This window comes from Monopterus albus, unplaced genomic scaffold (genome assembly GCF_001952655.1).
Source record: "Monopterus albus unplaced genomic scaffold, M_albus_1.0 scaffold166.1, whole genome shotgun sequence".
NCBI classification, from domain to species: Eukaryota; Metazoa; Chordata; class Actinopteri; order Synbranchiformes; family Synbranchidae; genus Monopterus; species Monopterus albus.
Genome location: NW_018128046.1, coordinates 22,316 through 40,738, shown reverse-complemented (window position 1 = coordinate 40,738; position 18,423 = coordinate 22,316). Strand labels below are relative to the sequence as shown.

Below are 18,423 nucleotides of genomic sequence, written 5' to 3'. Positions count from 1 at the left end.
TCTGTACAGGTGTGTGTTTGTGTGTTAGTCCAGAGGTGGTGAAGAATGAGCCATATGGAGAGAAGGCTGACATCTGGGCTTTGGGCTGCATCTTGTACCAAATGGCCACTTTACAGCCACCATTTTACAGCAGTAACATGCTGTCACTGGCCAACAAGGTAGCATGAACACACACACTTTGGGCTTGTTCTTTTTGTCCACTTATTATTCTTTGCTTTTTATTTTGTGCTGGTAGATTGTTGAGGCCATCTATAGCCCAATTGAAGAAGGAGCATTCTCAGAGAGAGTCACAGACATGATCAGATGGTGAGACTTCTGCTGTGAGATGCACCTGCAGGCTGATGATTCATGTGTTAGTGTTTAGAATAACTGTCTGTCAAGATCTACTTAAAATAACTAACTTGATGTGTCAAAAATTGACAGTTGTATCCCATTTTTTGCATGTGTTTTTTTATTTTTAAAGAATGAAAGTAACACAGTATTACAGACATCATTCATGTAATGAATTCACACAGCACTCTATTCTCTTATGGGATGTCCTCTTAGGTGTTTGAGTCCAGACGCAGACCACCGTCCGGATATCGTGGCTGTCAGCTCCAGGATCTGTGACCTTATGATGAAACTGATGGACGGCGTCTGTACTTCCCAGAATGCACTGGAAAAAAGAGCAGAGAGAGACAGGAAACGAGCACAGAAGTACTTCCTGGAAAGGCATAAAAGCTTTCAGGAAAGACTCCTAATGCCAACTGAATATTTTACTTCCAGTTCTTCTGCAGCCTGCAGTTCAGCCCACGGGAATCAAGGTGACTCACAGCACACGCTGTGACACTGAAAGATCTAACTCCAAAATTATAACATATTGTTTATGTGTGTGTTTTTAGATGATGCCTCAGACGATGATGTCGAACGGTCTGATACTCAAAACAACAGTAAGAACTGGAGCCTTGTTTTTTTTTTTCTGGTTTTTGCTCATGTTTTACAGGATTTTTTTAGATTGGTTAATTCACAGTTTGGCTTTTATTTGTTTATTTATTTTTTGATTGAAAGGACTGAAGTCCAGTGCCTGTGTTGGGCCTGGCGAAATTGTATCTAGGTAAGTAAAAAAACCTCACGTAACCAGTTTGTTTGTGGTTTGTGGTAAATATACATTATATTTACTGGACACAGTACCATCATTTAGTAATGTAAAGAACAGTAAATGGAGGCAGATGTTTGTTAATTCATTAATGCATATAAACGCTAAATCTGTTTTTTGAAACCCCCCCCCCCTCGTCTCCTCTTGTCTTTTTTGTTAGTGGGGATGATGCTGCTGCAAAAATGAAACCAAGACCAGGTAACTTTCCAACCTGATGGGAATGCTCAACCCATGGAGGTTATATGAGCCTTTTTTAACATGTGTCTGCTCTGTTTATTTAGCTTCAGTCAGTCAATTTGCCTTTGCTTTTATCTTAGTGTCAGCAGGGATTTGTGTCTCCCAGAAGAAGCTTCGACAGATCGATGATCCCATCCAGAGGCTTCTTGGGCAGCTGCACAAAATTATCTACATCTCTCAAGTACAGTATTATATAATTTTATTAGATCTTATTGCAGTTCAGTTTGATGCTACAGGTCCAAATCTTTTTATTCTGGTTTTATAAACTCTAAAGAAGGTTTCATGACTCAAAAACCAAGATGTGAACAGTCCACTGTGTAGCTGTGCAGCAGTGATTGCACTTTGATTTGACTGTTTTTTTCCCCACCTGTAGCTTCCACCAGCTCCGCACAACAATATCAAACGACGAGCGGTTGAAAAATTTAAAAAGTCTCTGTTCCACTATGGCAGTGATCCATACAACTTGAAGGTGGAGCTCAGCAGGGTTTGTACTACTGAATCACAATTCATTTATTCAGTGCATACAGTATAACAAAGTGGAAAATATATGTTGAAGAGAAAGAGGTCATTTCAGCCTGTGAGTAAGAAAAGCCGTCACCTGTATCCTGGCAGCCATGCATAAATTGTGTGGTCACAGAAAAATAAATGTTATTATTTTTAAACTTACTGTGCTCATTCATATTTCCCAACCGCAAAGACTACTTGAATATAATTTCCATATAATAGCAGAGGTATCAAAAACACCTGAAATCACAAACCTGTGACAGTTGTTTGGTTTGTGATAATTTAACTTCTCACCAGTTTCAGTTGTTGCTCTACTTGTGTTACAGCTTGTATTATGCAGTATTACACATATACTGTAGCCAGTTTTAGCACAGGGCAACTTCACACTGGAGAAAACAAGGAAAATGAGAATTCCCCTGCTCTTTTTCTGCAGCTGCTCCAGGGGTCTCCAGAGCTGATGGAATTAGGCTTAACCAGTTCAGACTGGTGGCCTCTGAACCCCCAATTCACAGGAGACTCCCACGCTGCTCACGGCACAGGTGGAGTTAGTTATATGACCACAGCTTCACCTTACACATCTAGACGAAGACGCCAACACACAACACACTGCAGGCTGTTCGGCAAAGAAGCTTTTCCACAAGCTATTATTGATGTAATCTGGTTCAATGTTAATGAGGATTTGCTAGGTTAATATCATCAGGCTGAGGAAATACTGTGTAGAGAGTTGAGCTGTCTGACCTCAAATGCTGCAAATTCAAGTTGAAATGATGAAGGTAAAACAGTGAACCTGATTTATTTATTCTTCTGACAGGTGATGAGAATCTCAGAGACGGAGTTACCTATCAGCAGCTACAGGTCAGTTTCTCTGAGGATTCTTTTGTTATTGAGTTTTGTCATTTTATTTTTATATTCTTTTTCATTTGTTGATTTATTAAGGGAATAGTTTAACATTTTGGGAAATACATTTATTTGCTTTCAGACATTTGGATGAGAAGGTCTGCCACTGTGTCTGGCCAAGAAATAGTCTGGTACACAACCCCCCAGTAAGGCCACAGCTTGCTGTTTTTACAGTTTGTTTTTTTTGCAGATTAATCAAACCAGATAAAAGGTGTTGTTTTTTTTAACTTTGAATGGAGCCAGACTATTTGTTTCCCCCTTTTTCTTTTTTAACTTTGAATGGAGCCAGACTATCTGTTTCCCACTCTTTACTCTAAGCTACACTCATTGCCTACTGACTCTAGCTAAGATACAGCCGTGACAGCAATATCAACCTTCTTATCTCTTGGCAAGAAAATGAATAAGCATCCATCCATCCATTATCTATACTGTTTATCTTAATGAGGGTCATGGGGGGCTGCAGCCAATCCCAGCTGACACTGGGCAAGAAGCGGTGTACACCCTGGACAGGTCACCAGTCTATCACAGGGTTGACACTTAGAAACAAACAACCACACACACTCACACTCACTCCTACAGGCAATTTAGAGTCACCAATCAACCTAAGCTGTATGTCTTTGGACTGTGGGAGGAAGTGAATAAGCATATTTCCCAAAATGATAAAGGATTCCTCTCATAATCAAGAATGAATGAATAAATACAAATCCTTTAAAAACAGACCAGTTGTATTATTCTGTAATGGTACAGTAGGATTCTGTTTTCTCCAGCTAAATTTCCGATTAAAGTCATATTGAATGTCTGTCTGCTACTGCTGAAGTAGTTTCCCCTTTCAGGGCATCATAGAGGAGCTGCTGGAAGAGAACAGCTACTATGAAGCAATACACAGCAGGTGGCCTTAGAATCTTAACATTTTTATAAACACACATAAAAGTCATTGTTCATCATTAAAAGCCTGTTTAGCAATCACTAGTCCTAAGATGAGTCATGGATTTTATTATAAACCTATAATGTGTTTTATTTCAATGAACTCCACTGTCAGTTGACTGTCAGGACCCTCGACTCACAAAATTTAACTGAAATAATATTTTAATGTATTTGTCATGTGTTATTGGATTTTGGGTTTTTAGTTATCAGACTGTTAATTAAAATTAGGGGACCCAGTTTAGATGTGTGTGTGGTTAGATTCTCAATAGTTTCATAAAGTTTCATAACACTTTTTTTAGGTTTCCACACTAAAAGATAAAAGTGAATTCCCTCATTTAAAATGACCTGCTCGGGTTTAAATAATTACACTGTTTAATGTGTTTGTGTGTTCATTTTAGAGTCGCAGAGAAATAACATGAGGAAAAGAAGTGACCTTCGACCACACTGATGCTGTGTCAACATGAAGTGTAATTAACCTGAATTAATACATAATATATACTCATATATTTTTGTACTGAAACAAGGCTGCTGTAACATGTTTGTCACTAAACACCTCTTTGATTCTCAGGCATGTGACTGTGAATCTCCAAGGGTAATTTAAAACATTACACTGTGCTGTATATGCTCGTGTTTGTAATGAAGGTGGAACTTATTTTTAGTTCACAATGTAAAAGTTGAACACTTCTCTAAGCAGCATGAGGACCACCACTGTCTGTGGGCTCCAGCTTCTCAGCTTGTGTGAGGCCTTCCTCTTTGTTTGTTCAGGTTTGTCTGACTTCAGCGCACAGGACCAGACTCAGCAGTTTTACTGTTGAAATTCCTTGTTGCAAGGCTACACGTTGCAGCATGTGATTCAAGTGGCTTCAAGCCCCAGTTTCCTCACTCACTTCACTTTCAAAGAGCTGATAAGAAACCCTGCCTTCTCTTTAATCCAGCATTGTCTGTCAAACATATCACAGTGTTTGACTGCAGACTGAAAACCAGGTGAAATGTTCAGTTCTTCTACTTCCTGTTGTTCTTGCATTATACTAACTTGCACCTTAAGATACTCCTATAATGAACATCAAAAATGTATTTCTTGTAATTCACTGTGCATTTTCAGTTGTTTCAAAGATTTACGAGCAGCCAAAAATAAGCTTTCTCTTGCACTTTGATCTGAAAGATATTTGTCAGTATAATCTATATAAGGACTATCAAACTATTTTACAATTATAAATAAATAAACACTATTTAATTCAAAAAAGTGCCCAACTGTGATCATTTGTCAAACTAATAAGGTGAGTGATCATGATAAGATGTTGAGCCAATGAGCAGCAGTGGCAGAAGGGTTCAGAACATTTACTTAATTAAAAGTACTAATGGAGCAATGTTAAAATACTGCAGTACAAGTAAAAGTCCTGTACTCAAGATCTGACGTGTGTGGAGGAAATTGCATTAAAATCAAGTGTAATGTTAATGAAAAGATGCTTTCCTGTTTGATATTTGTTAAACCTCTGACACCAGAGAGAAGTGTAGAGAGAAGTGAGTTTATATTTTTGTGTTGTCCTTGTGTGTGCTACGTGTTGCTGTCTGTTGTCCCGTTATCATAATATGGCAGAGGGTATGGAGGCTGCAGGGCTCTGCACACAAGGCCTTTATGTCTACTTACATAGATAGAAAAATTATAAATAGGGAGTGCTCATGCTAGATTTGGGTCTTTGTCTGTGACAATATTTGATTTCTGATATTTAGTGTAGTGGCTTTCAACCTAAAGGTCTTTCCCCCCAAAAGGTCACCAGCTAAATCTAAGGGGTTGTGAAATGAGTAATGAGTGGGCAACAAAGTTGTTTAAATTCTTTTCTCTAATCTTTGCTTTTGTGTGAAGTGTTAGATGACTTTACCTTTTTGGATCTGTTTGCTTGTAAAAAGTCACAAGCTTATCCTTATTATTTTTTTCTTTTTTAAAATATCTTAAGCTGTAGCATAACTACAACTGTCAGATAAAATGTAGTGGAGTAGAAAGTACAGTATGTCCCCCTGAAGTGAAGTAACATGATATGGGAATACTAGTAAAAAACAGGCACTTTAAGAGTGTACTCGAGCACTACACTTGGATAAGTGTACTTAAGAGTTTCCATTACTGATGGTGAGGGAATTTAAACAGTAGGGAGCATTTATTTCTTACAATAATGTTGACAACATTGGTGCTGTTATCTCAGTAGACACTGCAGCCTAATGTAAACTGAAAGAAACTCATATTGACCTTTTATATCTTAGCAAACTGGATATATGAAACAAATCCACCTGCACAACATACTTAAATGTAGCAAATTTTTCTGTGAAATCTGGGATTAATTTTCCATGAACTGATCAACCCAGTGGATTGAAATATTTACTGTACTGTCATGTGATTCCCTACAAGATCCACAGGGGGCAGTATGAACCGTGCTTTTGAGAGAAGACAGGTTGACCTCACAGCTTCACAACATTAAACATGAACCGTTGCGTCACCTCAGCCATAACAAAATCCTGCAGTGTCAGTGGAAACATGAAACGGCAACATGGAATCCAGTACATAAGACCTTAACAGAGCAACAAAAGCACATGAAATGTGATCTGTCTAGCAACTTCACAACCTAATGTACCATGAAATATGATCATATATGTGTATATTCAGTAGTCATACCGAGTAATGAGGAACACGGATGAGTACATGAAGACATTAACACTCACTGGACCAGGTGGACAAATCCAAAAACCATGTAAAATTCTCAGATATGAAAGATGTTGGCACATTTAGAGTAAGCACATGACAGTCCACAGGCTGCTTACAGTGAAGATTTCTTACACTTGGTTAAACATTCTTCACTTTCAAATCAGGAATTTTCACCTTTATAAGCTTTTGTTTCTGCAGATATAAAGCAAATCAACATGTCAGGTGCAAACAGTAGACTTTGACAAGTGAACAAATACAGATAAAATGTAAAAAGATCAAAAATACCCATTCCCGATGTTTACTTTCTTTACTACACTAATGCTAAATGCAGTGATATTTAATGAGGTAAAAATTAGTGCATGTGTTATGTCATGCAAATACAGTAAAAACCAGACAAAGAAAAGCTGAGAATGATTCCCAGTAGCTATGCAACTAAGGGTCCAAAAGTTAAATGGGGGAAGATGAAAACACGACTGCATTCTTTTCCCCTTTGCAGCAGCATCTGAGCCGACAGACATTAGCTTTTCTTTCTTAAAAGAGGTCATTGGTGTAACAACTGAATCTCTTCTTTAAACAACAGAGTCATATCTGCAGATCAGGCTCTGATTATTAACAGAACAAAGACCATAGTAACCATCTGGACAGCTTCTGTAAGTGTTTCCTCTGGGAGGGGAGATGGACCAAGTGTTCTTAGAGCAGCTTCAGAGGATAAAACCAGAGGAGTTCATACTGTGAGGAGATTGTTTTCCTCTGCTCTGCTCTCCTCTGAGTGTTTCTTCTGGTGTTTCTCCAGGTCCTGCAGATCCTCCAGCATCTCCTCAATCAGAGGAGGCATGGAGCCTGGGATCTCCATCTTCAGTGTCACCACCCGCTCAGCCCCTGTGGAAATAGACACAGTGATGTTTTTACACAGCACACATTACTGTCAGTTTCTGTCTTTATCGGATAATGTGAGGACAATCTGTTGGCTAGCCAGTGCTTTCTGACCTTTAGTGCTAATGCTGCGCAGGTCAGTGATCTTCATGAGGGCCTTGGGGAACATGAGGGGCATGCTGGGCCGCCGTTTCCGGGAGTAGATCTTCAGCGCCTCCAGCAGCGGCTCCTGCAGCACCTCCACCTTGGACGGCTCCTCCAGGTCCTGTCGGTCTGATGAAGAAGACAGATCAGTCATCTAACATCAATACTTCAGAGATAATGTTTTCCTTCTAAAAGAAAGGAATTTGCATGTTAAAGACATAGTTGACTTTTTTCGAAACTATATAAATAATGAAGAAATTAACTAGGGGGTTTAAGTCACAGTGTTATTCTGCATGGTTTTACTTCAGTACCTCCGGAGACGAGGCAGATAGCGCTGAGAAGGCCGCTCTCTGTGTCGTCCATCTCCAGTGGCAGCAGCTGTCCGGCAAAAGTGAAAACATGATCTGTCAGTGGTCCAAATCCAGCGTTGTGGATCTGAGTGCGGGTTAGGGTCAGCCCGTCAGAGAAGGTCATGGTGTCCTGGTCAGGAGTGTATCGAGTGCAAATTCTCAGGATCTGAAGAGAAGAACAACAGACTGAGGAAGCGGATGATAGAGGAAATAAAGATTTTGTAATTGCACAGTGTTTAAGAGCGGAAAAAGTATCAGGTCACGATGCAATGATTCCCATCATGAAACCACAGCACATGACAGTCATATGGGACAAAAGCAGGTGCAGGAAATCTCTGGAATGACCTCCTGCATTGCTTCTTCATTTCATTATCGTGTCCATTCTATTTTTGCCAAAAATCAAGTTAAAATAAATCAGCAATATACTGAATTCTAGCCTGATGACTGATGACAATTTGCCCAGTCACTACCCACACACTAGACATCACTAATCAGTTTTTAAATCATTTCTACTGCAGGTTGCTTACCCCTCGATAAATGAATAGAAATCTTAAACACAAATACAAATATGCACAGTCTGACTTTAGACTTGTGACTTTACAGTGGTGTGTGGTGCCATGGAGGGAGTGATAAATACTGCATGAAGACCAAACCGTGAGAACTTGGCAAACAGAAGTCCCAGAACACCTCACCAGGAGGAAGTGTGTAAAAATAAAATGCAACAGAGCTTTTGATCACACGCAGAACTCCCCTGCTGCTGTCAGACAGCGTCGGAGTAAATGATCAGGTCTGACAGTGACGATGACAAACAGACTTGGCAGTGAATGACAGAGGATGAAGGAGAATAAAGCATGCAGCCCGCTCTGTCTGATGGCTGCTCTCCATCCGCCAGCCTGCCTGTCAGTTTGTCTTTGCCATGAGTGTTGAATGACAGCGTGAGTCAAGATCCACAAATGGTGTGAATCACATCAGCAGCTCTGTCCTGTCTGTGTGTAATTCATGTCATTCAGTTCAGTTCTTGCAGGGTGCAGGTAAAATAAAGTATCACTGCAAATAAAGCCTCGTACAGCTACTCATTTACTTCAGTCATCATCACAAATCTTCTACTATGATTTATTTCCTTTGTTGACGGCTCAGCTAAAACTCATGAAGTAGAAAGCTGTTTTATGACAAACATACCAGGATGTCCAGGCAGGCGGCTTTGAGCAGAGTGATCTGGTCAGCAATGGTCAGACCGGTGAAGCCTGGCACTCGCTTGGCAAACTCCACCACCTTGATGATGCACTTGGTGGCGAGCTCACTGAATTTGTCCCACAGACCCAGGTCCAGCTGGATCCTGTGGTCAGAGCTAGAGTTCTAGATGGAGAAGAAAACATGAAGGATGTTGTTTAGGTTCCTGTTTCCAGGAAAATGCAGGACACATCTGGCTTTACTATAGCTCCTGAAGGCTCTGCAGTGTTCACTAACTTTGTCTGTCTGCTGTTTGGTGCTGGGCAGGTGTAGCTGGCATATTTAGACACTTCACTGCAAACAGCTGCAAGTGAAAGATCACAAAAGGCAACACCTTTCAAATACACACAGTAACATCATCCATTGTTTATATAAGAATACAACAGGTGTGGCAGTTTGTCATTCAGTCTATGTCCTGATTTTATTCATTCTTCCATACATCGGTCACTTCTGCTGACTAAAACCACAAGCATGTAACATACAATGGATGAAATAGGCACACCCTTTAGATGTCATACCAGTTAGTTTACTCTGTTGTGTTAATGCTGGAAATGTTTTGCTTTTGTTGTCATGGCGGGACGTGCGGTTTGTAAAGCATGTGTGTCACAGTTTGCATGACCAACACCAAGTGCTTTTTGTGTGTTTATTGTTGATGACTATGCAAATGTTGAACTAAGCAAATTTAAATCCTACACTGGTCTTCTAACGGAACAGAAGCATTACATCTCTACTGATTTACATCTTCAAAACAAATATAAGGTAGGACAGAGTTCATCAACTTACACTTAAGGTGAAACTTTGATGATGAAAGGTCCAATGGGGATGATATGGCTGAGAATTATTTACCATGTGCATGAATTTACTCACATTTAAGTAACATTTTTGTCACTCCTTATAACAATAATTCCTCAGAATATGATAGAAAATGGATGGATGGTCATACTGAAAGCTTTTCGCACATCACAAAACCTGGAAGCTCATTATTTATTACACCAAATGCCATGAAACTGATGAGGAAAATAGCTGTTTGTGTCACAAATGCAGGCCCCAAACACAGACATGCAAGCAGGCGGACTGGTGACGAGGTGAGTTTAACCAAGGCCTACAGGAAAACATATCAGGTTGAGATACTGGCTGGATAGCTGGGAAACTGGGAGCAGGTGTGTGTATGGGTGGGGTCAGGCGAGTGGAACAGGAGGGTATGTCTGAGGGCAGAAACTTAACCAGAGCAGGGCAGATAACTGTTCTTTAAAAACACACTCTCCTGAAAGAATCCTGTCAACCAATTCATTTTCACACTATTTAACCCACTCAAACCTCCATACTTCCACTTCTGGTCCGTCCGCCCCCCCCACTGTTTTTTTTTTACCCTCTATTCTTCTATCCCTGCTGCGGTTCTGCCAGTGCCCAGCAGTGGCACAGACCTCAACCTTCCCCAAAACCAACAAACAACCAAGTATTCACAAGCATTCAGTAGCCTTATAGTTCACTCATATGTCCTCATACTTCCGTTTGAACTTAGTGAAGGTAGGTCCCTGCTCATGCATTAACATATAGGAAGATTAAAGGTTCCAATAACAAATTAATAATTGGGTTTAAAAGAGCAGTTTTTTAGAAATGAAATTCCTCTGGAAATCAGCAAAATAAGAGTTAGTCTCAGAACATTTTCCACATGTTTAGTAACAAAAAGCAAATATCCTGGAAAAATGTTAAGGCCCCTTAAAAAGCATTACCAAATAATGCTTTAAAAAGATTTTTTGATGTTTCTTGTGTGTATTTTTGACTAATTCTAAGAAAACTACAGGATGCGACCTTGCTCATATTTGATTACTGAGCTGTTGAATACATAAGCTGTTTTCAGTTTGAATAATAATGATAATGTTGTCCTGAATAAACTGATCTGGTATCATCCCATCTCTATTGGTCTCTCCCTGTTGTGTTTACAGATAACATGTAGGATTTCAAACAGTGATGTACAATAACCATGAGTTGAGCCACTGTGAGCATCGTTCTCTGACCTGTCAGTAACAAGATGGTCTCTGAATAAAGATCACACATGTAGAGATTTAAATGCCAAAAATCCTGTCTCTTCCTGCTAGGGATCACAGCTGATATTCCTACAATTCCCATGAGGCTTTAAGACCTCAACAATCCTAAAAATTCTGCACTGCAGTGCATGTTACCTTCTATGGTGCCAGTTTATGGGAAATAAACTTACTGCAATGTTAAAAAAATCAAATGGAGCAACTTTTGGGAAACTTTAGCTACTTCCAACAATACATTCTTTATGTTTGTGTTCTGTATTTGACGTCTTCTAATGGCAAACTAGAAATACCTGGTTAAACTCACGCTATCCTTCAACTATTCTCTATAAAATACATATCTGAATCAATGGACAGAGAGGACATCTTGGATATCTTCCCCTCTGCAAATGATTTTCTCTCTGCAGAGAATTTTTTTTTTTCAAACATCAGGTTTGATGTTGTGACTCACTGTGGTATATTTTCCCAGCTGGCAAAGGGAGGGGAAGGTCTCTCTGTGAGCCCTGCAGATCTTCTCTACTATCAGACCGAGCTCTGCTGTCAGCTCATACGTCTCCATAATGGTCATCTTCACCGCTTCCTTCTTCCCCTTCCGCCTGTTTCGGTCATTTCTCACTGCTGAGGAAAAGAATGCCACTGGTTATAAGATGCCAAACAAACAGCTAAAAGATACGAAATGTTGCTGATACTTGATGTAAAACTCATTTTGATGTTATTATTTCTGGAATTCAAGTTATGGTAACTGACAGCATGAATGGACTTTACCAGCCTTTTCCATGATACTCAGACTTTGATTTTGAAAATACAAGATGCTTTATTTGTCCACACAATTCAGACAAGACCAAGACACTAATAAACAAGCCGGGCAGCGGTTCTATGTCTATCAGAGAAGATTACACACATGGGCAGACATATTTAGATTGAAGGGAAATGACTGATTAAGCTGTAACAAATGACGTGTCTTTAAAAGTTAAAGGAAGTTCATAAAAACAAGGTACACCCTCTGAAAATTGCCATTATACATTCACAAAAAAAACCCATGTATCTCCAAATGTGGTCATTTTGAATCATTAGGATTAAGTGCTCCTTTGAGGTTTGAGAAATTTCCCATAATTTTTTTGCTAAATAAACCTGAAAAATACATTTCCACAGAACAGAAACAGGATGGAATGTTACTGTAAATATACAGCAAATGAAAAATGTAACTCCATGGTATTTTTTGTTTTGTTTTGCTGTGTATTTAGACCTACACTGAGGTTTCTGTAGTCTAGAAATGCATTTTTTTGTGTTGTGGTTTTATGAATCATGCAGCAAAATGAAAAACCTGAGTCAATCATTCACTGACCTTCCCATCACCTCTTACGCTTTACTGAATGTGAACGTCTGGTTTTGGCTGTTACAGTTGCCACATTATCTTCAACATGACGGAGCAATGGGTCTCACAAGGCATCTTGCTGAATTAGAGTGGATCTGACACTTACACTTTTTGGACATTCCCACAGCGAAGCACCGCTGCAGCCGACAGTACTGACAGCGGTTCCTGGTGATCTTGTTGATGATGCAGTTTCTGTCGCGGTGGCAAGTGTACACCATGTTTTTCTGTACGCTTCGGCGGAAGAAGCCCTGCAGAGGCAAAAGAGAAGGCGTCAGTGATTTAAGTTGCCAGAACAGTAGAAATAACCCCCCCTAAAGGCAAAATCTAGAATAATTTGCCAATATAAATACTGTAGGTATATTTACCCGTATATGACAGTTGGAGAGTTTATGATGATATTGGTATTTTGTCTGTACAGATACAGTAACACAATGAAACATCATGTGAACATAAGGAAATTTACTTCCTCAAGCTATCCATTAGATGTTGAGATATTTCACTCAAAATTCAGAAAGATTAAATTAGGTGTTAGGGACATGGTGTTGGTGTGTTATTTGAGCAAGACAGCAACCAATACCTAATGTGGCAGAGCACAACTGTAAACATCCTGTTAAAGTATTGTGCATTAACATATAAATGTATTTATTTTATTTTTCTTGTGACCTTTTTGTAGCTGGTGCAAACTAAAAGGTTTCATCTGAAAATCTGACGTTTATTGAACCATGAGCCTGATGTGTTACCTTGCAGCCTTCGCAGGCGCTGACTCCATAGTGGTAGCCTGAGGACTTATCTTGACACACAAAGCAGGGTTTATAAGTGCGAGGGGGTGGGGGTGGAGAGGGGGTGCTGGTGAGCAGATCCTCTGAGATGGAGCTGGAGCTGGAGCTCTGGCTGGCCACTGCTGCAAACACAAAATATCACACCATGTAACACTGATAAACAAGCACAGAAGGGATATACAGTACTGTGGCCATGTGGTACACAACATACTATACAATAACTGCACCACTAGAAGCTTTGTGACCTCAGGCGTGCTTGTCAGACCCGTCCACTACACTCTTGGTCTACAGCAAGTTTTAACAACTACGACTCACCACATTGTCAAAAAAAAAAATTGGACCAGAGGTTTTGATACTTTAAGGTGAAGATATTGTGTGAGGTGGAACAGATGTTAGTTAAGGTAATGTACTTTGGCCACTGGTTTGACCTGTTTATCAGCACAGTCTGACACAGCCTGACCACCACAAACACAATCCTTCTTGGAGCAATAAGTTGGTCAGATCTAAACACACAGATATGCATATATTTTAAGATTCAGTCTGACTTACACTTCTCAAAGAAATCATCGTCCCTGATTCCCATCATGAATAAATGTCCATAAATGTGCTTATAAATCATAGAAGAACCCACATAACTCCAAAACTCCCCTGAGAGTCATTACATTTTAAAGTGAACGTAGCTGTCAGACACTGTCAGACTTTAAAAACATCTGTTGTAGATATTCCCCTGACAATGAACATGTTGGTGACCCTTAGGAAGCATCAGGCCAAATCCTAGTTATAAACCAGAAATATCAAAAAAAATGCAGATTGAAATTTACTGAGCTCATTGTGACTTTTCTAGTAGCTTTCAGGAGCTCTCATAATCTAATAGGCAAACTGTACTGACATTTTCTGAGCTCATTCATGCTCCTAAAAGATAATCAGTTTTGATTTAAATGGCCCTGTGGCATTTAAGGAAGGGAAGACTTTACATTGTTCCTTACTACCGATAAGGTTCCAGGAATATACTGATGCTCGGAAAGAACACGCTGAGAAACAAGATCCCGCTCACACTCACTGTTTCATAAATATTGCTCAGTTTGCCTAAATGAAATTGTGGAGTTACACAGCTGTACTTCTCATTTAGAACCTTAGAAATCACAAAAACAGAGTGAAACCCAAACTGTGTCAAATACCAGGGTGGGTGGTCTGTCCAGAGAAAGCTTGTTCTTGTTGCTCTTTGCTTTCACAGACCAGCTGGGTTGTGTCATTTCATTTTCTTTGGAAATGTTTTCAGTTTAGAACGTGCCTGTCCCTAATACCTACGTACAGCTGCCAGCACATTAAGGCACCTACTGTAACAGAACTTTAACTTCTATTTTCCAGCTGAATGTTATATTTCTCTCCACTTCACCCTCCCACTTAAATCCTGCTCCAGTCTGTGGGGCTCACTCAGGCTCCTGCTGGCTCTCAGATCACATCCACTGCTCCAACACTACCAGAAAATGAAGAAAGAGGTTGTATCCCCTTGAACCCATGCCCTCTGGCTGAACCTTGGGTCAAACGAGGACACCCCCATCAGTCTGAGTGCTCTCCCGACACAAAACAATGCAGGAGCATGCCACAAGCCCAACTGACTGATGAGGAGGAGAAGAAACAGAAAGTGAGTGGGGGGGTGGGGGGTGGTATAAGTGATTTGGTCAGTGGGGGCGGGAAAAGAGCTTGCCCCCAACCCAGGTGGTCCTATCTGATCTAGCCCACAATGCACTGTATGCGTCAAACACTTACAACAACAGAGTTTTAAAGCAACAATACATAACTTGTCAGTTGCTAAGTGTAACTGAGTTGTACCCAACTGTGGTAGATACTAGTTTGCAGTAGCCTGCGTGTGCATTTGTTTACAAGTTGAAGCTGTTACTGAACCAGGAAAGAAAATGTCAGAAGCCAAAGAATGGCAAAGTAATATTACAGGATTTTATACAAATATGACTCTGCTTAGGTTTATTTATTGTGGAATTGAAGGGGAACACTCGGAATAACGACAGGTTTGTTTTTAGCTTTACTGAAATATTGCTCGTGTTTTCAGATAGTTTGCTAAGTGTTTGAATGTGGATGTGTGTAATGGAATGAAACTGTGCTGACGACACATCATAGTATACATAATGTACATTGGGCAGTGTAATTTATTACAAGCTAGTTGAGATGGGTTTGTTGGCTGTTTGTTTGTGACAAAGACTGACCAAACCTTCTGGTGTGAATTTATTTAATTGGGGGACTGAGGCAGATGAGTTTTTACATCTGGAAAAAATCTCCATGAGACGTGATGACATCAAAAGGGTTATAGCTTATGCTGAGGTATTTCATAAATAACATTAGAGATGTACACCCTGCTGTGGTGATGGCAGGGTGTTAGCGGGACTCTACAGCTAATACCAGGACAGTAGCTATTAACAGTTAGTAACCCTGACAGGGGTATTTTTAGCTCTTGCCAGTGAGTGAAAGCCAGTCCAAAATTTACTCTTGTCCAGTCTTTTGCTCTGTCTTTTTCTCTTCTTCCTGGCTGTGACTTGGCTCTGGCGATATCAAACACATATTGCTAGGTGTGTACTTTATTCCATGTGCTGTTGCACAGCTTGTTCGCAATCATAGGTGACTGTAGTAAGTTAGCAAGTCCAAACTTTATGTCCAAACTCCTGAGGATGGGAGGACACAGTACTCGCAATGTGTAACTGGAACACCGGCGTCCTTACTGACCCTGCTCTGAACGAGAAGTAGCTGCCTGCTAAGGAGAGTTAGCTTAATCTACATAGCTCTGAAAAAATAAGAGCAAAAAAAAGTAGCACTTAGGAACCAGTATCAAAGTCAGGTATCCGTATCGGTACCAGTATTGAAAATTTTGGAATGATACCCAGCCCTAGAAATATCGTAGTCTGACAGCTGTAGTTACTGTTCAGATCAGCATAAATGAACCTTTTTGGCTTGTGACTCTTTACAACAAGAAACATCCAGCTGTGGCTCATCGCCAACTATTAGATCTATAAGTTGTGTTAGTTCAATAAAGATACTACCTCTCTAAACTTCTTACAAAAGTTTGACTTAAAAGGCTAAATTTCCAATATTTGACAAAAAAAAAAAATCAGAATAAAGTCTAAGGAAATGAATATGGATGTGTGGAGCAAAAATGTTTTCCTTCCTTCCATCCATATGCTAATATATCACTTATAGGGGACATTTTTCTGCAGAACTAGTACATTTACTTCTGATTGTAGGGTTTTAAAGGCAGTACGACAGTTGAGAGTGAAGTACTCCAGACATGGTCAGAGGAAAAATTTAATGTGTGGTAAATAATGAAAATAAAATAAAATAACAGTGTAAGTGTTTCACCATCCAGATGTGGGAAAGTTAGTCTGAATGAATTTCCATTTTGTTTCACTTCATTCATGAACCAAGAATACATGGTTGACGTCTAAGCCCTTACATTGTTTTCCTGCCAGCTTTGATTTTAATATTCTTTTACTTAAGCACCACATTGAATTTGTCATCATCTGTTACCTGTACTTAAACACAGTACTTTTAATCTATTCTTCTGGTTGTAATATTTCATATTGATCTCAAACTGTTTGCCTGTTTACATCTGTCCTCAGCTTCTAGGTCATCTGTAAAGCACTCTGAACCTGTATGAAAAGAACTTTACAAATTGATTTATTTATTGACTGTGATGCAATTGAACAGTCCCAGGACAGATAGCGACTATGGGGTGGATTTATATGTTACTTAAACATGCCTGCTATCAGTGCAGCCTAATGCTGTGAAATGTTATTCCAATCAGAGGATCATATTGATACTGTATCACACAACCTTACCTTTACTGTAAATGCTGGACTGGGTCACATCACTTTAACATTCACTTGAATTAAACTCTTGACCTACTGATTAAGGTGTTGCTGAGTAAATTCATCTAATATTACTGTGTTTAACAAAGAGATGAACCTGTGGAGGGTCTATAAGAGCGGAAGATGTCATATGAAGCCTATTGAGACAAATTTGCCTTTCTGAATTTAGGCCACATAGGCTAATTGATTTGATTTACCATACTTGATTACCTTTATACAATATACGGATATTTTCCTGGTGCTGGACATCCGCTGAATGCTGCACACCAAACTATCATTCACTGAATTTTTAACATAACACCTACATTGCGAGCACCGGTGCTGCGGCCAGTCCGACTCCACCAGCTCGGGGAAGAAGGCTGCCAGGTCCTGGTCCAGCTCCTGCAGCATGCAGGGAGGACTGGGTGTGTTGTAGAAGTCGGTGATTTCTCCGTGACCCAAAGTTTGAAATTCCATGTAGTCGAACATGATCAGGCTTCAGAGAAGTCCGTCTGGTGATGTTGTAAATCCGTGACAGCAGGATGGGTTCTCCCTGTTTGCACCGCCGACGTTGAGCTTGATGAAAACGTGTTTTAAAAGTACAGCATGACTGTCTTAGATGTAGAGAGGCGTGCACGCTCAGGAGCAGACCTATATTTCCACACAGATGGTCTGAAGTTGCTGAGGCCAGCCAGCGTACTGCGCCCCAGCAGAGAGACCCAGGTTAGCGCATCGAGAGCTGCAGGCTGCTTTGCATAACAAAGTTTGCTCCCGGACTTTTCTTGTTATCTCCTCGTTATTGACTAATGTCCCAGCTCAGCCTGCATCATACTAGTTATGTCACAGCGACCGATGGTGTTACCTAATGTATGCAAGTGAACTCTCCATGAACCTCCTCCGCTGCTGACCTTCACATGACCCAGCCGCTGTCTGCCATCGCCAGCAGCGATAGAAACAAGTAGCTTGCTTAGGTCCTTTACGTAAGTAAAAGTATCAGATCAGGGGTGGAAAAGAAGTAAAAACTGCTTCTGTTAAAGTTCAACTCACTCACTGTCTTTCAAAGAGTTAGGGCACCATTTATAAAGGCTGCATCTAATGGCTTCATTGGGTACTAATGCTTTACAGATCAGTTATAAGCCTCTAAAAAAAACTTTTAGGTTGCCAAATTGTGAACATCTTCCCACAGCATGATACCTAAACTCATTAGAGACACCTACTAAGCCATCAGTTCTGAATTCAAACACTTTAAATATAGGTTATGAATAAACAAATCAACAATCCATGATATCTCCTGTTATAAATATTAATAAGCTATAGGTTATGAATAAACAAATCAACAATAATCCATGATGTCTCCTGTTATAAATATTAATAAGCCGTTTAT

The 18,423-nt window shown here is 40.0% G+C and overlaps 2 protein-coding genes across 6 annotated transcripts in view; one reads left to right on the top strand and one right to left on the bottom strand.

Moving 5' to 3' along the window:
- Positions 1-5,058, top strand: part of nek10 (NIMA-related kinase 10) — a 15,357-nt gene extending 10,299 nt beyond the window's left edge. The window contains 12 exon segments of the mRNA XM_020615476.1: positions 29-158; positions 236-306; positions 547-803; positions 882-929; positions 1,048-1,093; positions 1,296-1,333; positions 1,453-1,553; positions 1,746-1,856; positions 2,310-2,415; positions 2,688-2,731; positions 3,607-3,662; positions 4,098-5,058. Coding sequence (XP_020471132.1) covers positions 29-158; positions 236-306; positions 547-803; positions 882-929; positions 1,048-1,093; positions 1,296-1,333; positions 1,453-1,553; positions 1,746-1,856; positions 2,310-2,415; positions 2,688-2,731; positions 3,607-3,662; positions 4,098-4,116 — 1,027 coding nt within the window. The 3' untranslated portion in view covers positions 4,117-5,058.
- A 517-nt stretch (positions 5,059-5,575) lies between these two features.
- Positions 5,576-18,172, bottom strand: LOC109968909 (retinoic acid receptor beta-like). 5 transcript variants are annotated; one of them, XM_020615479.1, is made up of 9 exons: positions 17,366-18,172; positions 13,147-13,307; positions 12,772-12,816; positions 12,513-12,654; positions 11,483-11,646; positions 8,939-9,115; positions 7,721-7,925; positions 7,380-7,538; positions 5,576-7,271 (listed from the first exon to the last, which is right to left on the bottom strand). In XM_020615479.1, the coding sequence occupies exons 1-9, from the start codon at positions 17,526-17,528 to the stop codon at positions 7,117-7,119; spliced, it is 1,371 nt and encodes a 456-aa protein (XP_020471135.1). In that variant the 5' UTR covers positions 17,529-18,172; the 3' UTR covers positions 5,576-7,116. The 5 variants fall into 5 exon arrangements, with proteins under 5 accessions (XP_020471135.1, XP_020471134.1, XP_020471138.1 ...); XM_020615478.1 differs by having other exon boundaries at positions 5,577-7,271; positions 11,483-11,649; positions 13,147-13,304; positions 17,366-18,171; XM_020615477.1 differs by having other exon boundaries at positions 5,578-7,271; positions 11,483-11,649; positions 17,366-18,171.
- Between the last annotated feature and the right edge of the window lie 251 nt (positions 18,173-18,423).